Genomic DNA, 19,687 nt, shown 5'->3' with positions numbered 1-19,687 from the left:
TATTGGCCAGGCTGGTCTCGAACTCCTGACCTTGTGATCCACCTGCCTCAGTCTCCCAAAGTGCTAGGATTACAGGCATGAGCCACTGTGCCAGGCTTTTTTTTTTTTTTTTCCTGAGACAGGGTCTCCCTCTATTGCCCAGGCTGGAGTGCAGTGGCATGATTTTGGCTTACTGCAACCTCAACCTCCCAGGCTCAGGTGATCCTCCCCCTTCAGCCTCCCAAGCAGCTGAGAATACAGGTACATGCCATCACACCCGGCTAATTTTTGTATTTTTTGTAGAGACGGAGGTTGCCCAGGCTGGTCTTGAACTCCTGGGCTCAAGTGATCCATCTGCCTTGGTCTCCCAAAGTGCTAGGATCACAGGTGTGAGCCACTGTGCCTCGACTAATTTTCATGTACTTTATTTTGTGAAACTTTACCGTTGAGGTCTATATCTCAATCTCTGCCTTATGGCTCTGGTCTGTCCAACTACAGAGCTCAGAACTTGCTACAATAATTCAGACAGACGCTGATGCACCAGAAGGGAACAACCCCGTGGTGTCCCATGGAGTGCCATCCTCTCCTGCACTTCACCAGCAGAGTCCCACTCCACCTACCAGACCACGGAGCCCCTATGGCAGGGCAACGTGTATTCCCACTCCCTCCCCGGTTTCTGGGCAGCTCTGAGCACAAAGGCACAGAACCAATCCCTTAACTTATTCAACTACACCCCTTCAAGGAAGATCACAGAGATTTTCGAGTCAATAAGCTTACCCTTTTCATTTTCATCTTTGTTTAAGCAAAGTATAAAAAGCTCTCCTATGGTTAGCAGATCATTTATGAGCAGAGTGGAACACTGCATTTAGCATTCAAATACAATTTTATTTTACTACTCATCCACAGATAAAATGCTACTTTCCCTTTAATGAGAAGTGTTACTGTTTTCTTAATTCAATATACTACCAAGATACAGAAGAAAAGTTATCCCAGCTGATCATGACCACTCCATCCCAAACACAAATCAAGTGACCGCAACACCCCTGCCAAATTGCACTTGGCTTTGTTGGGGTTTTAACTTACCGACTTCACAGCTGCCAGCACGTTAATAATCCTCCCATTAAGACTGTGTCCATTTGCAACAATGTCACCCAATGAATAATAATCATGAGACTCTTTAACAGGTAAATGTATCAAAGAAAGTAATTTTGTGTCCACTTCATAACTGGAACAAACTTTTACTGTTGAGTGATTCTCACTGAGCAATAGTTTACAGTGGCTAAATTGCAAAAACACAAGAAAGTTATATGAAAGTGATTTTTGGATAGAAAAATATTTCCAGGTTCACATTTAAACTACATTTTTGATTGAAATTTAGACAATACTAATATATACTTCTTACTCTTAGAAACAGTGAATAATACAGCAAAACATTTTTTGTTTACAGTGTACTTTCATTACGGAAATGTTTTGAGAATCGATTCGTGTTGGAGTTCTAAGCATACCATTTGTCCGATCTTGCCCAAGACACTGCGCTTATTTCCTTCTCCAAAAAAATAGGAGCGTAAAAGCACTCTGAAACTTTCAGGGGTTATGCAAACCTAAGGACTGGTTGTTTCTCTCTCTTATGGACTTGGCTGTTCTGCCTTAGTACCTCAGGTCAGAGACTGTGTTTTTCCTACCCCTGCTGAGCTCTGCATGGGGCAGATGCAGAACACTGGCACAGTGAGCCTGAAATGAGGAGCTCTCCCTCCTGCACCTAGTCCCTGATGGCCCTTGGACTCTGTGCCCCAGCAGTCCCCTAACCCAGCCCCTTCTCCTCCCCACTGTTCGGCCTCACTTACCTACCTCATCACTTCTCTCCCATGCCACTGCCTTGCTCCCCTAACTAAGCTTCATTCCCCTACAGTCCATCTTCCACAAGCAAAGTGATCTTCCTAAATCACAAATATGAAAATGCTATTTCCCAGCTCAAAGACTGTCTTGTGGCTACCAGTCACAAAGGCAATAATTTGGTATGAAAGCAAAGTTGTCTGTGAAATATCTCTGCTTCTACCTGAAGCTTCTCCTCCTGTCCATGCCCTGCGTTCCAGTAGTATCAGACTATTACGTTACGAAACTGAAATTTCTAGATGAAAAATAGTAAAACATCAGCAGTTTCATATGGCTCAACCTAATATTAACTGTTCTGGAAAAGACAGGAGGTTTCCTGTTTCTTCCCTCTACCAAGAATGTTCTCTCCACCTAACCATCCATCCATCGCTTCCATGAATACTGAGAATCTGTTATATGCCAGACTCCATGTTAGGCACAAGGGATACAGGTGGTGAAGAAGGCAGACAAGACCTTTGATCTCATGAGGTTCACATATGTGAGGGGGAGACCCAAGAACAATGAATTAAATAATCTCAGACGGTGACTTGCGTTATGGTGACAAAAACCAGGGCAAAATCCCAGTAATTGACCGTTAGCGCTACCACAAACAGAGTAGATGGGGAAGGTTGAAGAAGATGACATTTAAGTTGTGAGTCAATAACCCAAAGAAGCAAATAATCAGATGGGAAAATGTTCTATGCAGAGAGAGAATAGAAAATACAAAAGTTTGGCCGGGTGCAGCGGCTCACGTCTGTAATCCCAGCACTTTGGGAGGCCGAGGCAGGCGGATCACTCGAGGTCAGGAGTTCGACACCAGCCTGGCCAACATGGTGAAACCCTGCCTCTACTAAAAATACAAAAATTAGCTGGGTGTGGTGGCATGTGCCTGTAATCACAGCTACTTGGGAGGCTGAGGTGGGAGAATCGTTTGAACCCAGGAGGTGGAGGTTACAGTGAGCCGAGATTGTGCCACTGTACTCCAGCCTGGGCAACAGAGTGAGACTCTGTCTCAGTAAAAATAAAAATAAAAAGGAAATATAAAAGTTCTTCGTGCAGAATGAGTTCACAGTGTTCATGAAATGTAAATAAGTTCACTGTGGCTACAGAGAAATGAAGCTTGAGAGTCTGGCATAAGATGAGGCCAGAAAAGAAGGTGGAAAGGGGTCACAATTGATGTGTCAATGCTGTAGACTGCCGTGCCCACCGAGAGCCCTTTACAGGCTGGTATAAGGGCGCAGTCACACCCTTCTCTCCATAACTGCCAGACCCGCCTTTGAGCTGATGCCCTGCCCCATCCTGGGGGTTTGGGGAGTGGATGGACCACAGCCAGGACACCACTCTAAGGGGCCACTGCCACTCCAGAGCTCCCTCCTGGGTTCCTGCTGAGAATCCAGGAGAACCCACTTCTCTGCTCACCTTCTTCCCCGCCTAGCCTTGCAGGGTTCCCCTGAGAGCTCACCCTCAACCAACCACTCCCACAAGAGTCCTCCTCTCAAACTCTACTTCGAAGGAACCTGCCCTAAGATGGTAAGCCTGTGTGTAGAAGGATATCTTGATATGAAAAAAGATAGATGTAATTTCCAAAGTTTATCTTTTCTTCTCATTCAGTTTTAACATGACAAAGTCAAATTTTAGTAAATCTAAGAATGAGAATCAAAGTACTAAACCAAAGCCATTTTTCATGTGACTCTGTATCCAAGTAAATTATGTCATAATCAAAGATGAATTTTGTAAGAGAAAATTAAACTTCTCATTTTTATCAAAATAGAAACAGAACACTTTTAGTAAGATCTCTGCTAATCTGATAGAACATTATTAGTAATGATCATTCTGGCACAATCTCTGTGCCAGAGGTTGATCTCTGTGCTAGACAGATGCTTACCTAGGAGTTGCAGGGCTGAATTTTTCTTCTCTTTCTATTTCCTTTCTTTGGATCAGAGGATTTTCAATTATCACTAAAACAGAGGGCAAAGTATGATGATATTACAAAACAGTAACAAGATAAACACACTAATCCTAAATAACATCCTGTTTAATGTGTAATCATTGACTCTAGGCTTCAAAAATTCCTCACCTCATTCATCTTGTCCACCATCAACATATATTTTGATACTAAGATGTCAAAATTGAAATATTTATCTCCATATGTAACTAATATTCCAGCATTTATTCAAGGGATATCTATAACTATACTGGGCCCTATGAAGTTTGTGAAGCTTTCTGCCTTCATAGTCCATGTGTTCAATGACCCTATTATTCAACTACAGAGATACCATACATTGTCCTGAAAGTTAATAATACAAGGCAATATATGATCAGGTTCTAAATAACTGATAGGGGGAGTGGGCTGCTTGAGACCACTGTATTAAAGAGGAGTGTTTTCATTACCTGCATTACTCTTTTCTCTTTTTCTATCGTGAAGGAGAGCTAGTATACATGCTTCCTTGTTCCTTTTACGAGGCTAGGGCTCATAAAAGTTATCTGTTGAGTGACTAAGTTCCACACTTTATACTAGGTACACTATCTCATTTAATATTTACAAAAACCTAAAGAGGTATTAGTTCATAGTTGAGACCCAAAACGATTAAAAAATTTTCTCAAAGCCATAATGTAAGTAAATGTTGGAAATGGGATTGAATCTAGACCTCTATGCTTTCAAAGTCTCCTGTTCTTTCTACTATACGAGGCTGTTCTGTCAAAGAGATACTGGGGTGAGTAGAAGATGTAAAAGATTTGGTATTTCAACTAAAAGTAAAGTCCCTTAAAATCCCATTAACAATTCAAATATCAGTTTTTATCTAAATCTATTCAGTTGTCAAATGTCAACTTTTATCAAAATATATTCAGTGGCCATTTTATATGTCTATAGAAAGATAACCAATTATAACAATAATATGAGTTGATGCAAATTGAAATATGTAATAAACCAAAGACAGTAAGGTTACCTGGTAAAAATATAACGATCATGTTTGTATGCTTTAAGTAACATTCTGAATGCTTTGCACTGCAGTCTTCTTTTTTTTTTTTTTGAGACAGGGTCTTACTCTGTGACCCAGGCTGGAGTGCAGAGGCATGATGCTGGCTCACTGCAACCTCCATCTCCCAGGCTCAAGCCATCCTCACTTCAGCCTCCTTAGTAGCTGGTACTACAGGCCCACGCCACCACGGCCAGCTAATTTTTTGTATTTTTTGTAGAAATGGGGTTTTGCCATACTGCTCAGGCTAGTCTTGAACTCCTGGACTCATGCAATCCACCCGCCTCAGCCTCCCAAAGTGTTGGGATTATAGGTATGAGCCACTACACTCCACTATATTATACTATTAACACTTGACTTTTTCTGGTAAAGTTCTTGAGAATTATGAACTGTGCCTCATTTCAACTCCTTCAGTGTAGTTACCATAAACATACCACAGGAATAATACAATGGAAAAAATTTAAGAATCAATGCCAACTTACCACAGTCACCAACCCTAAAGCTGTCAGAAAGAGACTTGATGTAATCTTCATTGCCCCAGGAAGCTGCATTTACGAAATGTGCTGGTGAATCCCGAATGGTGAAGCTGAAAGTGTACCTTTCTGATCCAATATCTAAAGGAAAACCAATGCTTTTATTTTTCAAATGAAGAGTTTCAATCGCTTCTCTGCCTTTGGTGTCACATGAAAAGTTTCAATTACAAACAAATGATTATTTCTTTAATCAAATGACTATTATAATAACACTCAAACACATGGTTCAAAATGTTTTCAGATGTATATTCTATAACATTATGCTTCTGTGAATTTCAAACTGAAGTGGTAACAGGTTGCCCCCTTGCTCCTTTCCCTGGTGATCTGTGTATTTGGAGGGAAAGACATCTAAACTTGAGCCATCCAGGTATTACTTTAGGTTCTCCTTTTCTCTCTTACTGTTGTCTGAACCTAAGTCATAATTCAGATCTAAATAGTTATTTCAGTCCCAGCTACTTGCGAGGATGAAGCAGAAGGACTGCTTAAGCCCAAAAGTTCAAGGCTTCAGCGAACTGTGACGGCACCACTGCTCTCCAGACTGGGCAACAGAGCAAGATCCCATCCCTAAAATAAAAATAAAAATAGGCTGGGCACGATGGTTCACACCTGTAATCCCAGCACTTTGGGAGACCGAGGCGGGTGGATCACCTGAGGTTAGTTCAAGACCAGCCTGGCCAACATGGTGAAACCCTGTCTCTACTTAAAGTACAAAACTTAGCCGGGTATGGTGGTGGGTGTCTGTAATCCCAGCTACTCGGGAGGCTGAGGCAGGAGAATCGCTTGAACCCAGGAGGCAGAAGTTGCAGTGAGCCGAGATCCAGCCTGGGTGAAAAGAGAGAAACTCTGTCTCAAAAATAAATAAATAACTAGTAATCAAATAAAAATAAAAATTGGCCAGGCATAGCAGCTTACCCCTGTGATCCCGGGGCTTTGGGAGGCGAGGTGGGAGAATCACTTGAGGCCTGGAGTTCAAAACCAGCCTGGGCAACATAGAGGGACTCCATCTCTACAGAAAATGTTAAAATGAGTGGTGGCACTCATCTTTAGTCTCAGCTGCTTGGGAGGCTGAGGAGGAAAGGCTGCTTGAGCCCAGTTTAAGTGTGCACGGAGCTTTGAATGCACCACTGCACTCCAGTCTGGGAAGAATGAATTCAGGGTGTTCATAAAACGTACACCCAGGCTGGAGTTCAGTGACGCGATCTCTCGGCTCACTGCAACCCCCGCCTCCCAGTTCAAGCTATTCTCTTGCCTCAGCCTCCCGAGCAGCTGGGACTATAGGCGCACACCACCATTCCAGGCTAATTTTTGTATTTTTTTTTTTTTTAGAGACGGAGTCTCGCTTTGTCACCCAGGCTGGAGTGCAGTGGCGTGATCTCGGCTCACTGTAAGCTCCTCCTCCCGGGTTCACGCCATTCTCCTGCCTCAGCCTCCCGAGTAGCTGGGACTACAGGCTACCACCTCGCCCGGCTAATTTTTTTTTGTATTTTTAGTGGAGACGGGGTTTCACCGTGTTAGCCAGGATGGTCTCAATCTCCTGACCTTGTGATCCGCCCGCCTCAGCCTCCCAAAGTGCTGGGATTACAGGCGTGAGCCACCGCGCCCAGCCTGTATTTTTTTTTTTTTAGTAAAAATGGGTTTTGTTTTTTGTTTGTTTGTTTTTGAGACGGTGTTTCGCTCTTGTCACCCAGGCTAGAGTACAATGGCATGATCTCAGCTCACTGCAATATCCGCCTGCTGGGTTCAAGCAATTCTCCTGCCTCACCTTCCCAAGTAGCTGGGATTACAGGCGCCTGCCACCATGCCTAATTTTGTACATTTTGTACTTTTAGTAGAGACGGGGTTTCACCATGTTGGCCATGCTGGTCTCGAACTCCTGACCTCGTGATCCGCCTGCCTCAGCCTCCCAAAATGCTGGCGTGAGCCACTGCACCTGGCGAGATGAGGTTTTTTAGCAGAGGTAGGGAAGAACAGAGTGAGACCCTGTCTCTAAAAAAAAATAAATAAATTTTAAAAATAATTAAACCTCGGCCGGGCGCGGTGGCTCAAGCCTGTAATCCCAGCACTTTGGGAGGCCGAGACGGGCGGATCACGAGGTCAGGAGATCGAGACCATCCTGGCTAATACGGTGAAACCCTGTCTCTACTTAAAAATACAAAAAACTAGCCGGGCGACGAGGCGGGCGCCTGTAGTCCCAGCTACTCGGGAGGCTGAGGCAGGAGAATGGCGTAAACCCAGGAGGCGGAGCTTGCAGTGAGCTGAGATCCGGCCACTGCACTCCAGCCTGGGTGGCAGAGCAAGACTCCGTCTCAAAAAATAAAAATAAAAAAATAAAAATAAAAAAAAAAAAAATAATTAAACCTCTTTCCCTAAGCAGCCTGAGGTAAACTGTGAAAAAGGTTCGCTATTCACTTGACCTGGAGAACCCCATGAAATCATGCAAATCAAGAGGTTCCAATCTTCCTGTTCACTTTAAGAACACTCGTGAAACTGCTCAGGCCATCAAGGGTATGCATATACGAAAAGCCACGAAGTATCTGAAAGATGTCACTCTACAGAAACACTGCATACCATTCCAACGTCACAATGGTGGAGTTGGCAGGTGTGCGCAGGCCAACCAGTGGGACTGGACAGAAGGTCAGTGGCCCAAAAAGAGTGCTGAATTTTTACTGCACATGCTTAAAAACGCAGAGTGTAATGCTGAACTTAAGGATTTAGATGTAGATTATCTGGTCATTGAGCATATCCAAGTGAACAACGCACCTGAGATGCGCTGCCGGACCTACAGAGCTCATGGTCGAATTAACCCATACATGAGCTCTCCCTGCCACACTGAGATGATCCTGACTGAAAAGGAACAGATTGTTCCTAAACCAGAAGAGGAGGTTGCCCAGAATTAAAAGATATCCCAGAAGAAACTGAAGAAACAAAAACTTATGGCATGGGAGTAAATTCAGCATTAAAATGAATGTAATTAAAAGGAAAAAGAATAATTAAAATAAGTTATTTCAAAACAAATTATGTGCTACTTAATGAGGACCACTAGGGGTCAGCAAATACTTTTTTTCCAAAATAGAAATTTCATATTGGTTTTGCTAAATAAAATGATAACCTGGCTGGGTGCAGTTGCTCCTGCCTGTAATCCCAGCAGCACCTTGGGAGGCCAAGGGGGTAAGATTGCTTCAGCCAAGGAGTTCGAGACCAGCCAGGGCAACAAAGTGAGACCCTCTGTCTCGACAAAAAAATCCAAAGATTATTCAGGCATGGTAGCACGCATCTGTGGTCCGGGCTACATGGGAGGCTGAGGCAGGAGAACCACTTGAGCCCAGAGTCGAGGCTGCAGCGAGCTGTGTTCACATTGCTGCACTCCAGCCTGAGTTACACAGCGAGACCGTATCTCAATTTTTTTAAAAAAGTAATATAGCCCAACATACATGCAAATTATAGACATATTCTGAACTGTCTATTAGTGTCTACCTCTAGGGAGAGGACTAGGATGGGGCAAGTGAGGAGCTGAAAAGGGGAATTTCACTTTTCAACTCTATGACTTTTGGTACTGCTAGAATTTTTTATGAAAATATAATGTCATATGTACAATGTTTTAAGTCAGTAAGCATACTTCCTCCAAAAAAGGAATACCAAAGATGTCATCATAAAAAGAAGCCGGGCCGGGCGCGGTGGCTCAAGCCTGTAATCCCAGCACTTTGGGAGGCCGAGGTGGGCGGATCACGAGGTCAGGAGATCGAGACCATCCTGGCTAATACGGTGAAACCCCGTCTCTACTTAAAAAAAAAAAAAAATACAAAAAACTAGCCGGGTGCGGTGACGGGCACCTGTAATCCCAGCTACTCCGGAGGCTGAGGCAGGAGAATGGCGGGAACCCGGGAGGCGGAGCTTGCAGTGAGCTGAGATCCGGCCACTGCACTCCAGCCTGGGTGACAGAGCGAGACTCCGTCTCAAAAAAAAAAAAAAAGAAGAAGCCGAACAACACAGAAGCTTTTCTCCTTCCCTCATAGTCTGATAGGTGAATAACTGTGTTTTTTTTTTTTTTGAGACGGAGTTTCACTCCTGTTGCCCAGGCTGGAGTGCAATGGAGCCTTATGAAGTTTGGTAAAAAGAGATATAGACTTTCTCAAACTATTTATTTAGTAATTCTGATCTAATTAGTTAAGATGAAATAAAGTGCACGCACAAATGATATAGGTACCAGATGACAGCTTTGTGTTTACCTTAAAGATAAAAGCATCATGCCTGTAATCTCAGCACTCTAGGAGGCTGAGGCGGGATGATCACTTGAGCCCAGGAGTTTGAGACCAGCCTGTGCAACAGATCAAGACCCTGTCTCTACAAAATTTTTTTTTTCCAATCAGCCAGGCACTGGCCGCGGTGGCTCACACCTGTAATTCCAGCACTTTGGGAGGACGAGGCAGGGAGATCACTTGAAGTCAGGAGTTCAAGACCAGCCTGGCCAACATGGTGAAATCCCATCTCTACTAAAAATACAAAAATTAGCTGGGCATGATGGCATGTGCCTGTAATTCCAACTATTTGGGAGGCTGAGGCATGAGAATCCATTGACCCCGGGAGGCAGAGGTTGCAGTGAGCTGAGATCGTGCCATTGCACTCCAGCCTGAGTGATAGACCGAGACTCCAACTCGAAAAAAAAAAAAAAAGCGGCCAGGCATGGTGGCTCACGCCTGTAATCTCAGCACTTTGGGAGGCCAAGGCAGGTGGATCACGAGGTCAGGAGATCGAGACCATCCTGGCTAACACAGTGAAACCCTGTCTCTACTAAAAACACAAAAAATTAGCCGGGTGTGGTGGCGGGCACCTGTAGTCCCAGCTACTTGGGAGGCTGAGGCAGGAGAATGGCATGAACCCGGGAGGCGGAGCTTGCAGTGAGCCGAGATCACGTCACTGCACTCCAGTCTGGGAGACATAGTGAGACTCTGTCTCAAAAAAAAAAAAAAAGCAGAGAGAGAACACATGTGCTCAAATATACATATATATGCACATATGTATATATACATATATGTATGGAGAGAGAGAGAGAGAAAATGTGGGAGGGAGGGAAACAGAGAGCCTTGAATCAGGTACTTGACCATCCAATAGAGAGCATGACCATTGCTCTTAAGGAGTTAAACAGGCATGCAAAAATTAATCACTTAAATATACTTTGTTGTAGTCACAAGCCAACGTTGATGAAAAATGAAGCAAAGAGTTAAATAGAACTCAGCTTTTTCTGTCTGGAAAGCCTTTGACATCTGTTTTCCCAATAACTACACCGATTACTTTCTGAAAAACAAAAAGGTTACAGAAAACCAATATTAAACACAGATGTACATGGTAAATTTAATTTCATGGGTTTGTTATACTTTACCGGCTCTAACAAACATTTCTGACTTGGAACATTTAAATGTATTTATTCCATGCAAACATCTAAAAGAAGTTCACAAATGTTCAATTCCACAAGGAATAGTACAAAGTAATCCAAAAGTTAACTACTATTATAAATACAATCATTTAATCCTTAGCATGTTTCTATTTTATTTTCAATCACTAGATGGAGCACAATAACTGCCCTGTGCTATCAATCCTTATTGAATTTATCCAAAGCACATGTATAATGCAATTTAATTTGCCACAGTCTTCAAAGCTTTCCTTTATATAGGGTTTTCTAACAATCCACATAAAATCGCTTAGCTTCTTAATCCAAACATGCTGGACAGTAATATAAATTAGACTGTAACAAAACTTATATTTTGCCACTAATAAATCTAAATCCTAAAGTCCTAGATCTTAAACCTCAGAGATATTAACATCTCCTTAAAATGTTTAATGTTCTCTTTAGTGTCTACCGAAGAAAAATTTTAAATGCGTTTTAAGAAATAAAAATGGGCCGGGTGTGGTGGCTCACACGTGTAATCCCAGCACTTTGGGAGGCGGAGGCGGGTGGGTCACCTGAGGTCATGAGTTTGAGACCAGTCTGACCAACATGGTGAAACCCCGTTTCTACTAAAAATACAAAAAATTAGCTGGGTATGGTGGTGGGTGCCTGTAATCCCAGCTACTCGCGAGCTGAGGCAGGAGAATCGCTTGAATCCGGGAGGCAGAGACTGCAGTGAGCTGAGATCCTACTATTTTACTTCAGCCCAGGCAACAGAGCAGGACTCCATCTCAAAATAAATAAATAAATAAAAATAAAAATAAATAAATAAATAATAAAAATGAATACCTTTTCTGAAAGGAAAAAACTAAACTTATTTTGCTAATTGCAGCAACTGATTTTAACCTTACAATAACCTGTGACATTTACATTACAATCAGGCTTTTAAGACTCCTATCTTCTAGCTGAGCTATCAGCCTTATTGCTTATTTAGACACATTGGTATTATTTCTTCAATTCCTTATACATGCAGATCTCACTGAATTTTGTTGGAAAATCCCACTAATGGAAATGTTGAGTAAAACTTTCTATCTGAAGAGACCATTATTAGCAAATAGTTTACCTCTCAAGAAAAACTATAACAGGCCGGGCGCGGTGGCTCAAGCCTGTAATCCCAGCACTTTGGGAGGCCGAGACGGGCGGATCACGAGGTCAGGAGATCGAGACCATCCTGGCTAACACGGTGAAACCCCGTCTCTACTAAAAAATACAAAAAAAAAACTAGCCGGGCGAGGTGGCTGGCGCCTGTAGTCCCAGCTACTCGGGAGGCTGAGGCAGGAGAATGGCGGGAACCCGGGAGGCGGAGCTTGCAGTGAGCTAAGATCCGGCCACTGCACTCCAGCCTGGGCGACAGAGCGAGACTCCATCTCAAAAAAAAAAAAAAAAAAGAAAAACTATAACAACAATTGTTCTTTTTTAATATTTATAAATTTTAAATTATTAAAGTTATATGTAAATGTATTCCATTGTAAGAAATCTAGTTTGCAAAAGCAAAATATAAATAGTGACTGCTCAGGGGCAGGGAAGGTAAGGGTGTGTGGTAGTTGCTTTACAATAAGTTGTTTAACTTATAAGATGATTCCACCCAGTTTTTTTTTAAATAAGTAACAGTTGAGGTGTATTCAAAATAATTGAATTCCGCTATAACTCCTACTCAAAAAGTCAATTTTCACATAATAATTTCAGAAAACACACCTGTTATAAACCTTGTATCATAAAAGCAGCATAATGTCAAATACTTAGACCATAACTCGGATAATTTGGTTAGAAAACTGCTACCACTGAACCAAATGGTTTAATTTTTTTTTTTTTTTTTGAGACAGAGGTTCGCTCTTGTTGCCCAGGCTGGAGTGCAATGGCGTGATCTCGGCTCACTGAAACCTCCGCCTCCTGGCTTCAAGCGATTCTCCTGCCTCAGCCTCCTGAGTAGCTGGGATTACAGGTATGAGCCACCACGCCCAGCTAATTTTGTATTTTTAGTAGAGACGCAATTTTCCCCATGTTGGTCAGGCTGGTCTCGAACTCCCAACTTCAGGTGATCCAGCTGTCTCAGCCTCCCAAAGTGCTAGGATTACAGGTGTGAGCCACCGTGCCGGCCTGGTTTAATTTTACAACGCTAAATTTGAGCATGAATTAAATTTTTCACTTTATTAAATATTTAATTAAACCAATACATCTATTAATCATTTTGAACAATTACTAGTCATATCTACAATCATATCTTCTACTCTACATACAAACAAATATTAATTTTCACCTAGGTGGCACAAATACAAAGAAATGTTGATATACTTAATATCTAACAATTATACCAATGCAATCAGTATCTATATACTTGTCAATTATAAAAGCATGTGTTGAATGAATCAATAATGTTGATGCAGTTTTATCACATAAAATTTTGTTAGTGAGCAAATCACCACGTCATTGAAACCTACCAGATTAGCCATATTTGGCTGCAGATCTGAAAGGGTAGTGAAGGTCCTCGTTGCAAAGGAGTTTGCCATTTTTTTAATCTGCATTTTAGAAAATATAATTTAGATATATAAATTGAATACATGAAATAAATCATGAAAAATTCCAAGAGTTTAAAATATTATTTAGGGCTGGGTGTGGTGGCTCACACCTGTAATCCCAGCACTTTGGGAGGCTGAAGTGGGCAGATCGCCTGAGGTCAGGAGTTCAAGGCCAGCCTGGCCAACATGGCAAAACCTCATGTGGTAGTGGGTGCCAGTAATCCCAGCTACTCAGGAGGCTGAGGCAGGAAGAAGTGCTTGAATCTGGGAGGCGGAAGTTGCATTGAGCCGAGATCGCACCACTGCACTCCAGCCTGGGCAACACAGCGATGCTCTCAAAAATAAATAAAACAAAATAAAATAAAATAAAATATTATTGGCCAGGCGCGGTGGCTCACGCCTATAATCTCAGCACTTTGGGAGGCCGAGGAGGGCGGATCATGAGGTCAGGAGATCGAGACCATCCTAGCTAACAGGGTGAAACCCTGTCTCTACTAAAAATATAAAAAATTAGCCGGGCGTGGTGGTGGGCGCCTGTAGTCCCAGCTACTCAGAAGGCTGAGGCAGGAGAATGGCGTGAACCCGGGAGGCAGAGCTTGCAGTGAGCTGAGACTGCGCCATTGCACTCCAGCCTGGGCGATAGAGCGAGACTCCGTCTCAAAAAATAAATAAATAAAATAAAATATTATTTAGGAAAGCACTGGGTATTTTACTCCTTTAGAAAATTTTTATTGTAATGGTAAAATGTACATTAATATTGATTCAACCTATAGAAAACATGTTCAGAATGTCCTTTTATAATTTTGAACAATATAGCTATTATAGGTTTCAATTTTTAACTTTCATTTCTAAAACCGTGTAAAATTTAGTTTTTGAGCACCATGTAAATTTAGTTTTATTTTATTTTTTAATTTTTATTTATTTCTTTTCTTTTCTTTTTTTTTTTTTTTTTTTTTGAGACATCAGTCTCACTCTGTGTCCCAGTCTGGAGTGTAGTGGCACAATCTCAGTTCACTGCAATGTCTGCCTCCTGGGCTCAAGCAATTCTCCTGCCTCGGCCTCCCGAATAGCCGGGATTACAAGTGCTAGCCACCACGCTCGGCCAATTTTTGTATTTTTAGTAGAGACAGGGTTTCACCACGCTGGCCAGGCTGGTCTTGAACTCCTGATTTCAAGTGATCCGCCCACCCCAAAGTGCTGGGATTATAGGCATGAGCCACCACGCCCAGCCAAATTTAGAGTTTTACATGCAAGATGATTCAGTGGGACTTTTTTTTTTTTTTTTTGAGACGGAGTCTCACTGTTGCCCAGGCTGGAGTGAAGTGGTGCAATCTCGGCTCACTGCACGCTCCACCTCCTGGGTTCACACCATTCTCCCACCTCAGCCTCCCAAGTTGCTGGGATTACAGGCGCCCGTCACCACGCCTGGCTGATTTTGTTTTTGTATTTCTAGTAGAGACAGGGTTTCACCGTGTTAGCCAGGGTGGTCTCAATCTCCTGACCTCGTGATCTGCCCGCTTCAGCCTCCCAAAGGGCTGGGATTACAGGCATGAGCCACCGCACCTGGCCTCAATGGGACATTTAAGGATTTAAATATATATTAGCACCAAGCTACCTCAAAAAACACAGCAAAAAACTACTGTAAACACCTCAAATTGAGCATTTGATTATACTGTGTGAAGGGAAAGGTAGTGATTTTTTTTTTTTTTTTTTTTTTTTCAGATGGAGTCTCACTCTGTCGCCCAGGCTGGAGTGCAGTGGCGCGATCTCGGCTCACTGTAACCTCTGCCTCCCAGGTTCAAGCGATTCTCCTGCCTCAGCCTCCCAAGTAGCTGGGACTACAGGCACATACCACCACGCCCGGCTAATTTTTTTGCACTTTATGTCGAGATGGAGTTTCACTGTGTTAGCCAGGACGGTCTCGATCTCCTGACCTCATGATCCACCTGCCTCAGCCTCCCAAAGTGCTGGGAATACAGGCATAAGCCACTGCACCCAGCCCAGGAAAGGTAGTAATTTTAAACACACCTCTACATGGTAAACTCCATGAGGACAGAGGTGGCATCTTACATATTTTTATGTATGTATTTCATAACTGAAAACAATGAATATCAGATGAACGAAATGGTGCTTTGTCCCTCAATATCATCACTATAAAAGGTTCTATTGTAGAAAAATTCTAAGCTACACCAAACAGATTGACTTGACTTCACTTAATAATCCAGGGCCTCTTTAACTCTAGGAATGTCCACACCCACAGGCTCCAGTTCAAGGATGTGTCTCATGACACCTGAGTTTCAGGCAGCCTGTGGAGTTAGTCAAATGTGATTTCGAATTGCAGCACCACTAGTTCGTAGTCGTGTGTTTTAACATCACTAAACATTAATTTCCTCATCCTTAAACTGTGGGTAACATCAACCTTGCAATGAAAAATAGAAACAGTGTATACAAGATGCCTGAATGTTCACAGGCTCACAACCAATGATGGCACTGCTTGTCAATACTATCCAATGTACCAGTTTTTGTATTCAAGGCCTTTCAGTGTCAGAAGAAACATTTGGGAATTAAGCTGTGTCAAGTTTTTCATTCATTCTTTGGCCTGGTCTGATGTGGCTTACAATGCAATGTCTCTATCTAAAACACTTGCTGAACTGTGACAAATCATTCACTCATCCAGCCATTCAACTAATATTTATTTACATCCCAAAGTGCCAGACAAATGAGTAGAGAGGATGAGTCAGACATTTGAGTCAGTGCCTGAACTTTCTGTACAAACACAACTACCTACACATCAAGCGATTTCTCCACATTTTTATCCCTTAGCATCTCCTGGTGGGACATGGTATCCTATTATCTCTCTGAATTCCCTTCTTTGTCTGCTACCGTTAGAGGTATATGGTAATAGACTTTAGTGTCTGCCCACAAAAAAATATGACTTGCTTCTCTACCTGGCCACTTTAACAGATACAAGATTAACATGAACTAAAGAGCTCAATCTGAGAATTCAGAGATGACTTCATTCATCAACAGCTACTGTCTCTTTTATTCTACAATTTTTTTTTTTTTTTTTTTTTTTTTTTGATGGAGTCTTGCTCTGTTGCCCAGATCGGAGTGCAGTGGTGCGATCTCGGCTCACTGCAACCTCCACCTCCAGGGTTCTAGCGAGTCTCCTGGTTCAGCCTCCCCAGTAGCTGGGATTACAGAAGCCTGCCACAACATCCGGCTAATTTTTGTATTTTTTTGTAGAGATGGGGTTTCACCTGAGGTGGAGAGATCACGAGGTCAGGAATTTGAGACCAGTCTGGCCAACATGGTGAAACCCTGTCTATATTAAAAATACAAAAAATTAGCCAGACATGGTGGCGCATGCCTATAATCCCTTCTACTCAGGAGGCTGAGGCAGAGAATCGTTGAACCAGGGAGGCGGAGGTTGCAGTGAGCAGACTGCACCACTGCACTCCAGCCTAGGCAACTGGGCAAGAATCTGTCTCAAAAACAAACAAACAAACCCTTCCCATTGCACCCTGACTCAAATCCAGACTCCTTGCGGTAGCGTGCCATGCCCAGCTGACCTGGCCTCTCTGGTCCCCTGGCTCTCTGATCCCCTGGCTCTCCGGTCCCCTGGCTGCGCACATTTCCTCAGCATGGGCCTCAGGCTTTCGCAGATGTAGCACCTCTTTCTCGAGCATCCCCACCTTCCCAAAACAGGCTCTCCTCAGGTCTCCAGGAGAGGCCTTTCCTGCCACCCTGCCTCACGTAGCCGTGCCTCTGAACTCCCCTCTGGACACTGCCAGCTGCCTGCTGTGTTCTCTTTCTCCCTCATGACACGGTAGCTCGTCAGGACAGAGCCACGTCCTCACTGCACCCCACAGTAACCATGCACTTCAGGGCCTCACACGCAGCAGCTGCCAGGTATGTGCTCACTAAATGAATACATGAGCCCTTTTAAAAGCGATCTAATTTGTAAACTGAGGATAATATTGCTACAATTAGCCTTTTGGAGAACTAGAAATTTAGTTAACAGCTAATTTTACATATATAACATGCATTGAAATTATGGGAACAAGTGTGGTTTCTATCTTGCTACTGTAGACAAATGAAGCTTCCAGGGAGTTCAGTGATGAGGTTCCTACGATTTTTTCCTTTTTTTTTTTTTTTTTTTTTTTTTTTTTTGAGACAGGGTCTGCTCTGCTTCCCAGGCTGGAGTGCAATGGCACAACCTTGGCTCACTGCAACCTCCACATCCCTGGTTCAAGCGATTCTCCTGCCTCAGCCTCCCAAGTAGCTGGGATTACAGGCGCACCACCAGCAAGCTTGGCTAATTTTTTTTTTTAAAGTAGAGAGAGTTTCACCATGTTGACCAGGCTGGTCTCCAACTCCTCACCTCAGGTGATCCTCCCACCTCGGCCTCCCAAAGCACTGAGATGACCGGCATGAGCTACAGCACCCAGCAGACATCTGCACATTTTTTTTTTCTGTCGCCCAGGCTGAAGTGCAATGGCGTGATCTCGGCTCACTGCAACCTCCGCCTCCCGGGTTCAAGCAATTCTTCTGTCTCGGCCTCCCAAGTAGCTAGGATTACAGGTGCGCACCACCAGCCCGGCTAATTTTTGTATTTTTTGTCGAGATGGGGCTTCACCATGTTGACCAGGCTGGTCACGTCGGCCTCCCAAAGCTGAGGTAATCCCAAAGGATTACAGGGGTGAGCCACCGCACCCGGTTTTGTGTGCGTGTGTGTGTCTGTGATACAGTGTCTCTGTCGCCCAGGTGGAGTGCAGTGGCGCGATCTCGGCTCATCACAACCTCCGCCTCCCGGGTTCCAGCGATTCTCCTGCCTCAGCCTCCCGAGTAGCTGGGACCACAGGCGCCGCCACCTCGCCCGACTAGTTTTGTATTTTTAGTAGAGACGGGGTTTCTCCACGTTGGTCAGGCTGGTCTCGAACCCCCGACTTCAGGTGATCCGCCCGCCTCGGCCTCCCAAAGTGCTGGGATAACAGGCGGGAGCCACCGCTACACTTTTTAACTGACAGGTCGGGGCTTGGAAAACTCAAAGTCGGACCCACAAGTCAGAGGCTCTCAGCTCCGCGAGGGGCTTTCCCGCGTGTCCTCTGGCACCGGCCTCGATAAGCCCCGGGAAAGGCAAAGCTGCGGAGGCCGCGGGAGGCGCTGGGAGGGCGGGCGGCGCCACAGACAACCAGCCCCCGCTAACCCCGCGGTGAGCCGAGGATGCGGCCAGGACCGGACTCCGCGTGGGGCGCAGGCACGTACCCCACACGCGCGGCTCCTCACGAGCGCGCCCGCCGCTCCCTCAGGGCGTCCGCCAGCCCAAAGCCGGGCCCCGACCCGCGCAGGCTCCCTTCCTCGGACCCCGCCTCACAGCTGGAGGCCGGGCCGGCGTCGCCACCACGCGGTCCACGCCGCTGCTCACCCGACGCTCGCCCGGCCAGCTGCTCCCCGGGCCTGCACAGAGGCAGCCGCAGCTTCGCGGACCAGGCCCGCCCGACCCCCGGGTCGCCGGCGCTTCGCGGCTTCCCCACAGGACGCTCGCGCCACAGCCTCGTGCAGGTGCGACGGGCGCGCGACCGTTAGCACGAGGCCCCGCCCCGTCGTCAGCGACTCCGCCCCCGCGCCTCGACTCCGCCCCCGACGCGCCTCGACTCCGCCCCCACCTCGCACTGGCTCCGCCCCCGCCGCGCACCGACTCCGCCCTCGGGGGAGGGAGAGGGGAGCCCGGTTCCCGTTTCTTCCGACGCGGGAGTCAAAGGGGCAGGACAGCAGCAGGTTCAGAGCCGCGTGTGGCTCTGTGGTCGCTCGATTCCAAAAGACGGTGCCCCGGAAAAAAAATAGACATATCTGTCTATCTATAATATTATCACGGGCGGGCGCGGTGGCTCACGCCTGTAATGCCAGCACTTGGGGAGGCCGAAGTGGGCGGATCACTTGAGCTCAGGAGTTCAAGACCAACCTGGCCAACTTGGTGAAACCCCATCTTTACTAAAAATACAAAAGAAATTAGCCAGGCGTGGTGGTGAGTGCCTGGTTGTCCTATGGCGCCGCCCGCCCACCCGAGTAGTCCCAGCTACTCAGGAGGCTGAGGTGTGAAAATCGCTTGAACCCAGGAGAGGTCGCGTGAACCTACGAGAGGGAGGTTGCAGTGAGCCGAGATTGTACTACTGCACTCCAGCCTGGGCAACAGAGTGAGACTCTGTCTGAAAAAAAAAAAAAAAAATTAGCCAGGCACGATGGTGCATGCCTGTAGTCGCAGCTACTGGGGAAGCTGAGAGGGGAGAATTGCTTGAGCCCAGGAGCGAGGCTGCGGTGAGCTATGATGGCGCTGCTGCACTCCAGCCTGGGCAAGAGTAAGAG

The 19,687-nt window shown here is 45.1% G+C and overlaps 2 protein-coding genes across 6 annotated transcripts in view; one reads left to right on the top strand and one right to left on the bottom strand.

Moving 5' to 3' along the window:
* MEIOB (meiosis specific with OB-fold) overlaps positions 1 to 18,929 on the bottom strand; it is a 46,858-nt gene extending 27,929 nt beyond the window's left edge. For 2 of the 5 annotated variants that reach the window (XM_033236191.1, XM_033236195.1), the window contains exons 1-6: positions 18,750 to 18,929; positions 13,244 to 13,321; positions 10,597 to 10,654; positions 5,312 to 5,443; positions 3,737 to 3,809; positions 1,063 to 1,258 (exon numbers count right to left, since the gene is read on the bottom strand). In XM_033236191.1, coding sequence (XP_033092082.1) covers positions 1,063 to 1,258; positions 3,737 to 3,809; positions 5,312 to 5,443; positions 10,597 to 10,654; positions 13,244 to 13,312 — 528 coding nt within the window. In that variant the 5' untranslated portion in view covers positions 13,313 to 13,321; positions 18,750 to 18,929. Of the gene's footprint in view, positions 1 to 1,062; positions 1,259 to 3,736; positions 3,810 to 5,311; positions 5,444 to 10,596; positions 10,655 to 13,243; positions 13,322 to 13,431; positions 13,476 to 17,705; positions 17,866 to 18,749 lie in introns of those variants that run through there. The other 3 variants (XM_033236190.1, XM_033236194.1, XM_033236193.1) reach the window with 2 other exon arrangements.
* On the top strand, positions 7,744 to 8,346 carry LOC117097836 (60S ribosomal protein L17-like). The gene has a single exon (XM_033236202.1). It carries the CDS (start codon positions 7,789 to 7,791, stop codon positions 8,257 to 8,259), a length of 471 nt encoding a protein of 156 aa, XP_033092093.1. The 5' UTR covers positions 7,744 to 7,788; the 3' UTR covers positions 8,260 to 8,346.
* Positions 18,930 to 19,687: the final 758 nt, after the last annotated feature.

The sequence above is a fragment of the Trachypithecus francoisi genome, unplaced genomic scaffold (genome assembly GCF_009764315.1).
Source record: "Trachypithecus francoisi isolate TF-2019V2 unplaced genomic scaffold, Tfra_2.0 Lachesis_group15, whole genome shotgun sequence".
Classification (NCBI taxonomy): domain Eukaryota; kingdom Metazoa; phylum Chordata; class Mammalia; order Primates; family Cercopithecidae; genus Trachypithecus; species Trachypithecus francoisi.
The sequence above is the reverse complement of the archived record's forward strand: the minus strand, read 5'-3'. Positions and strand labels throughout refer to the sequence as shown.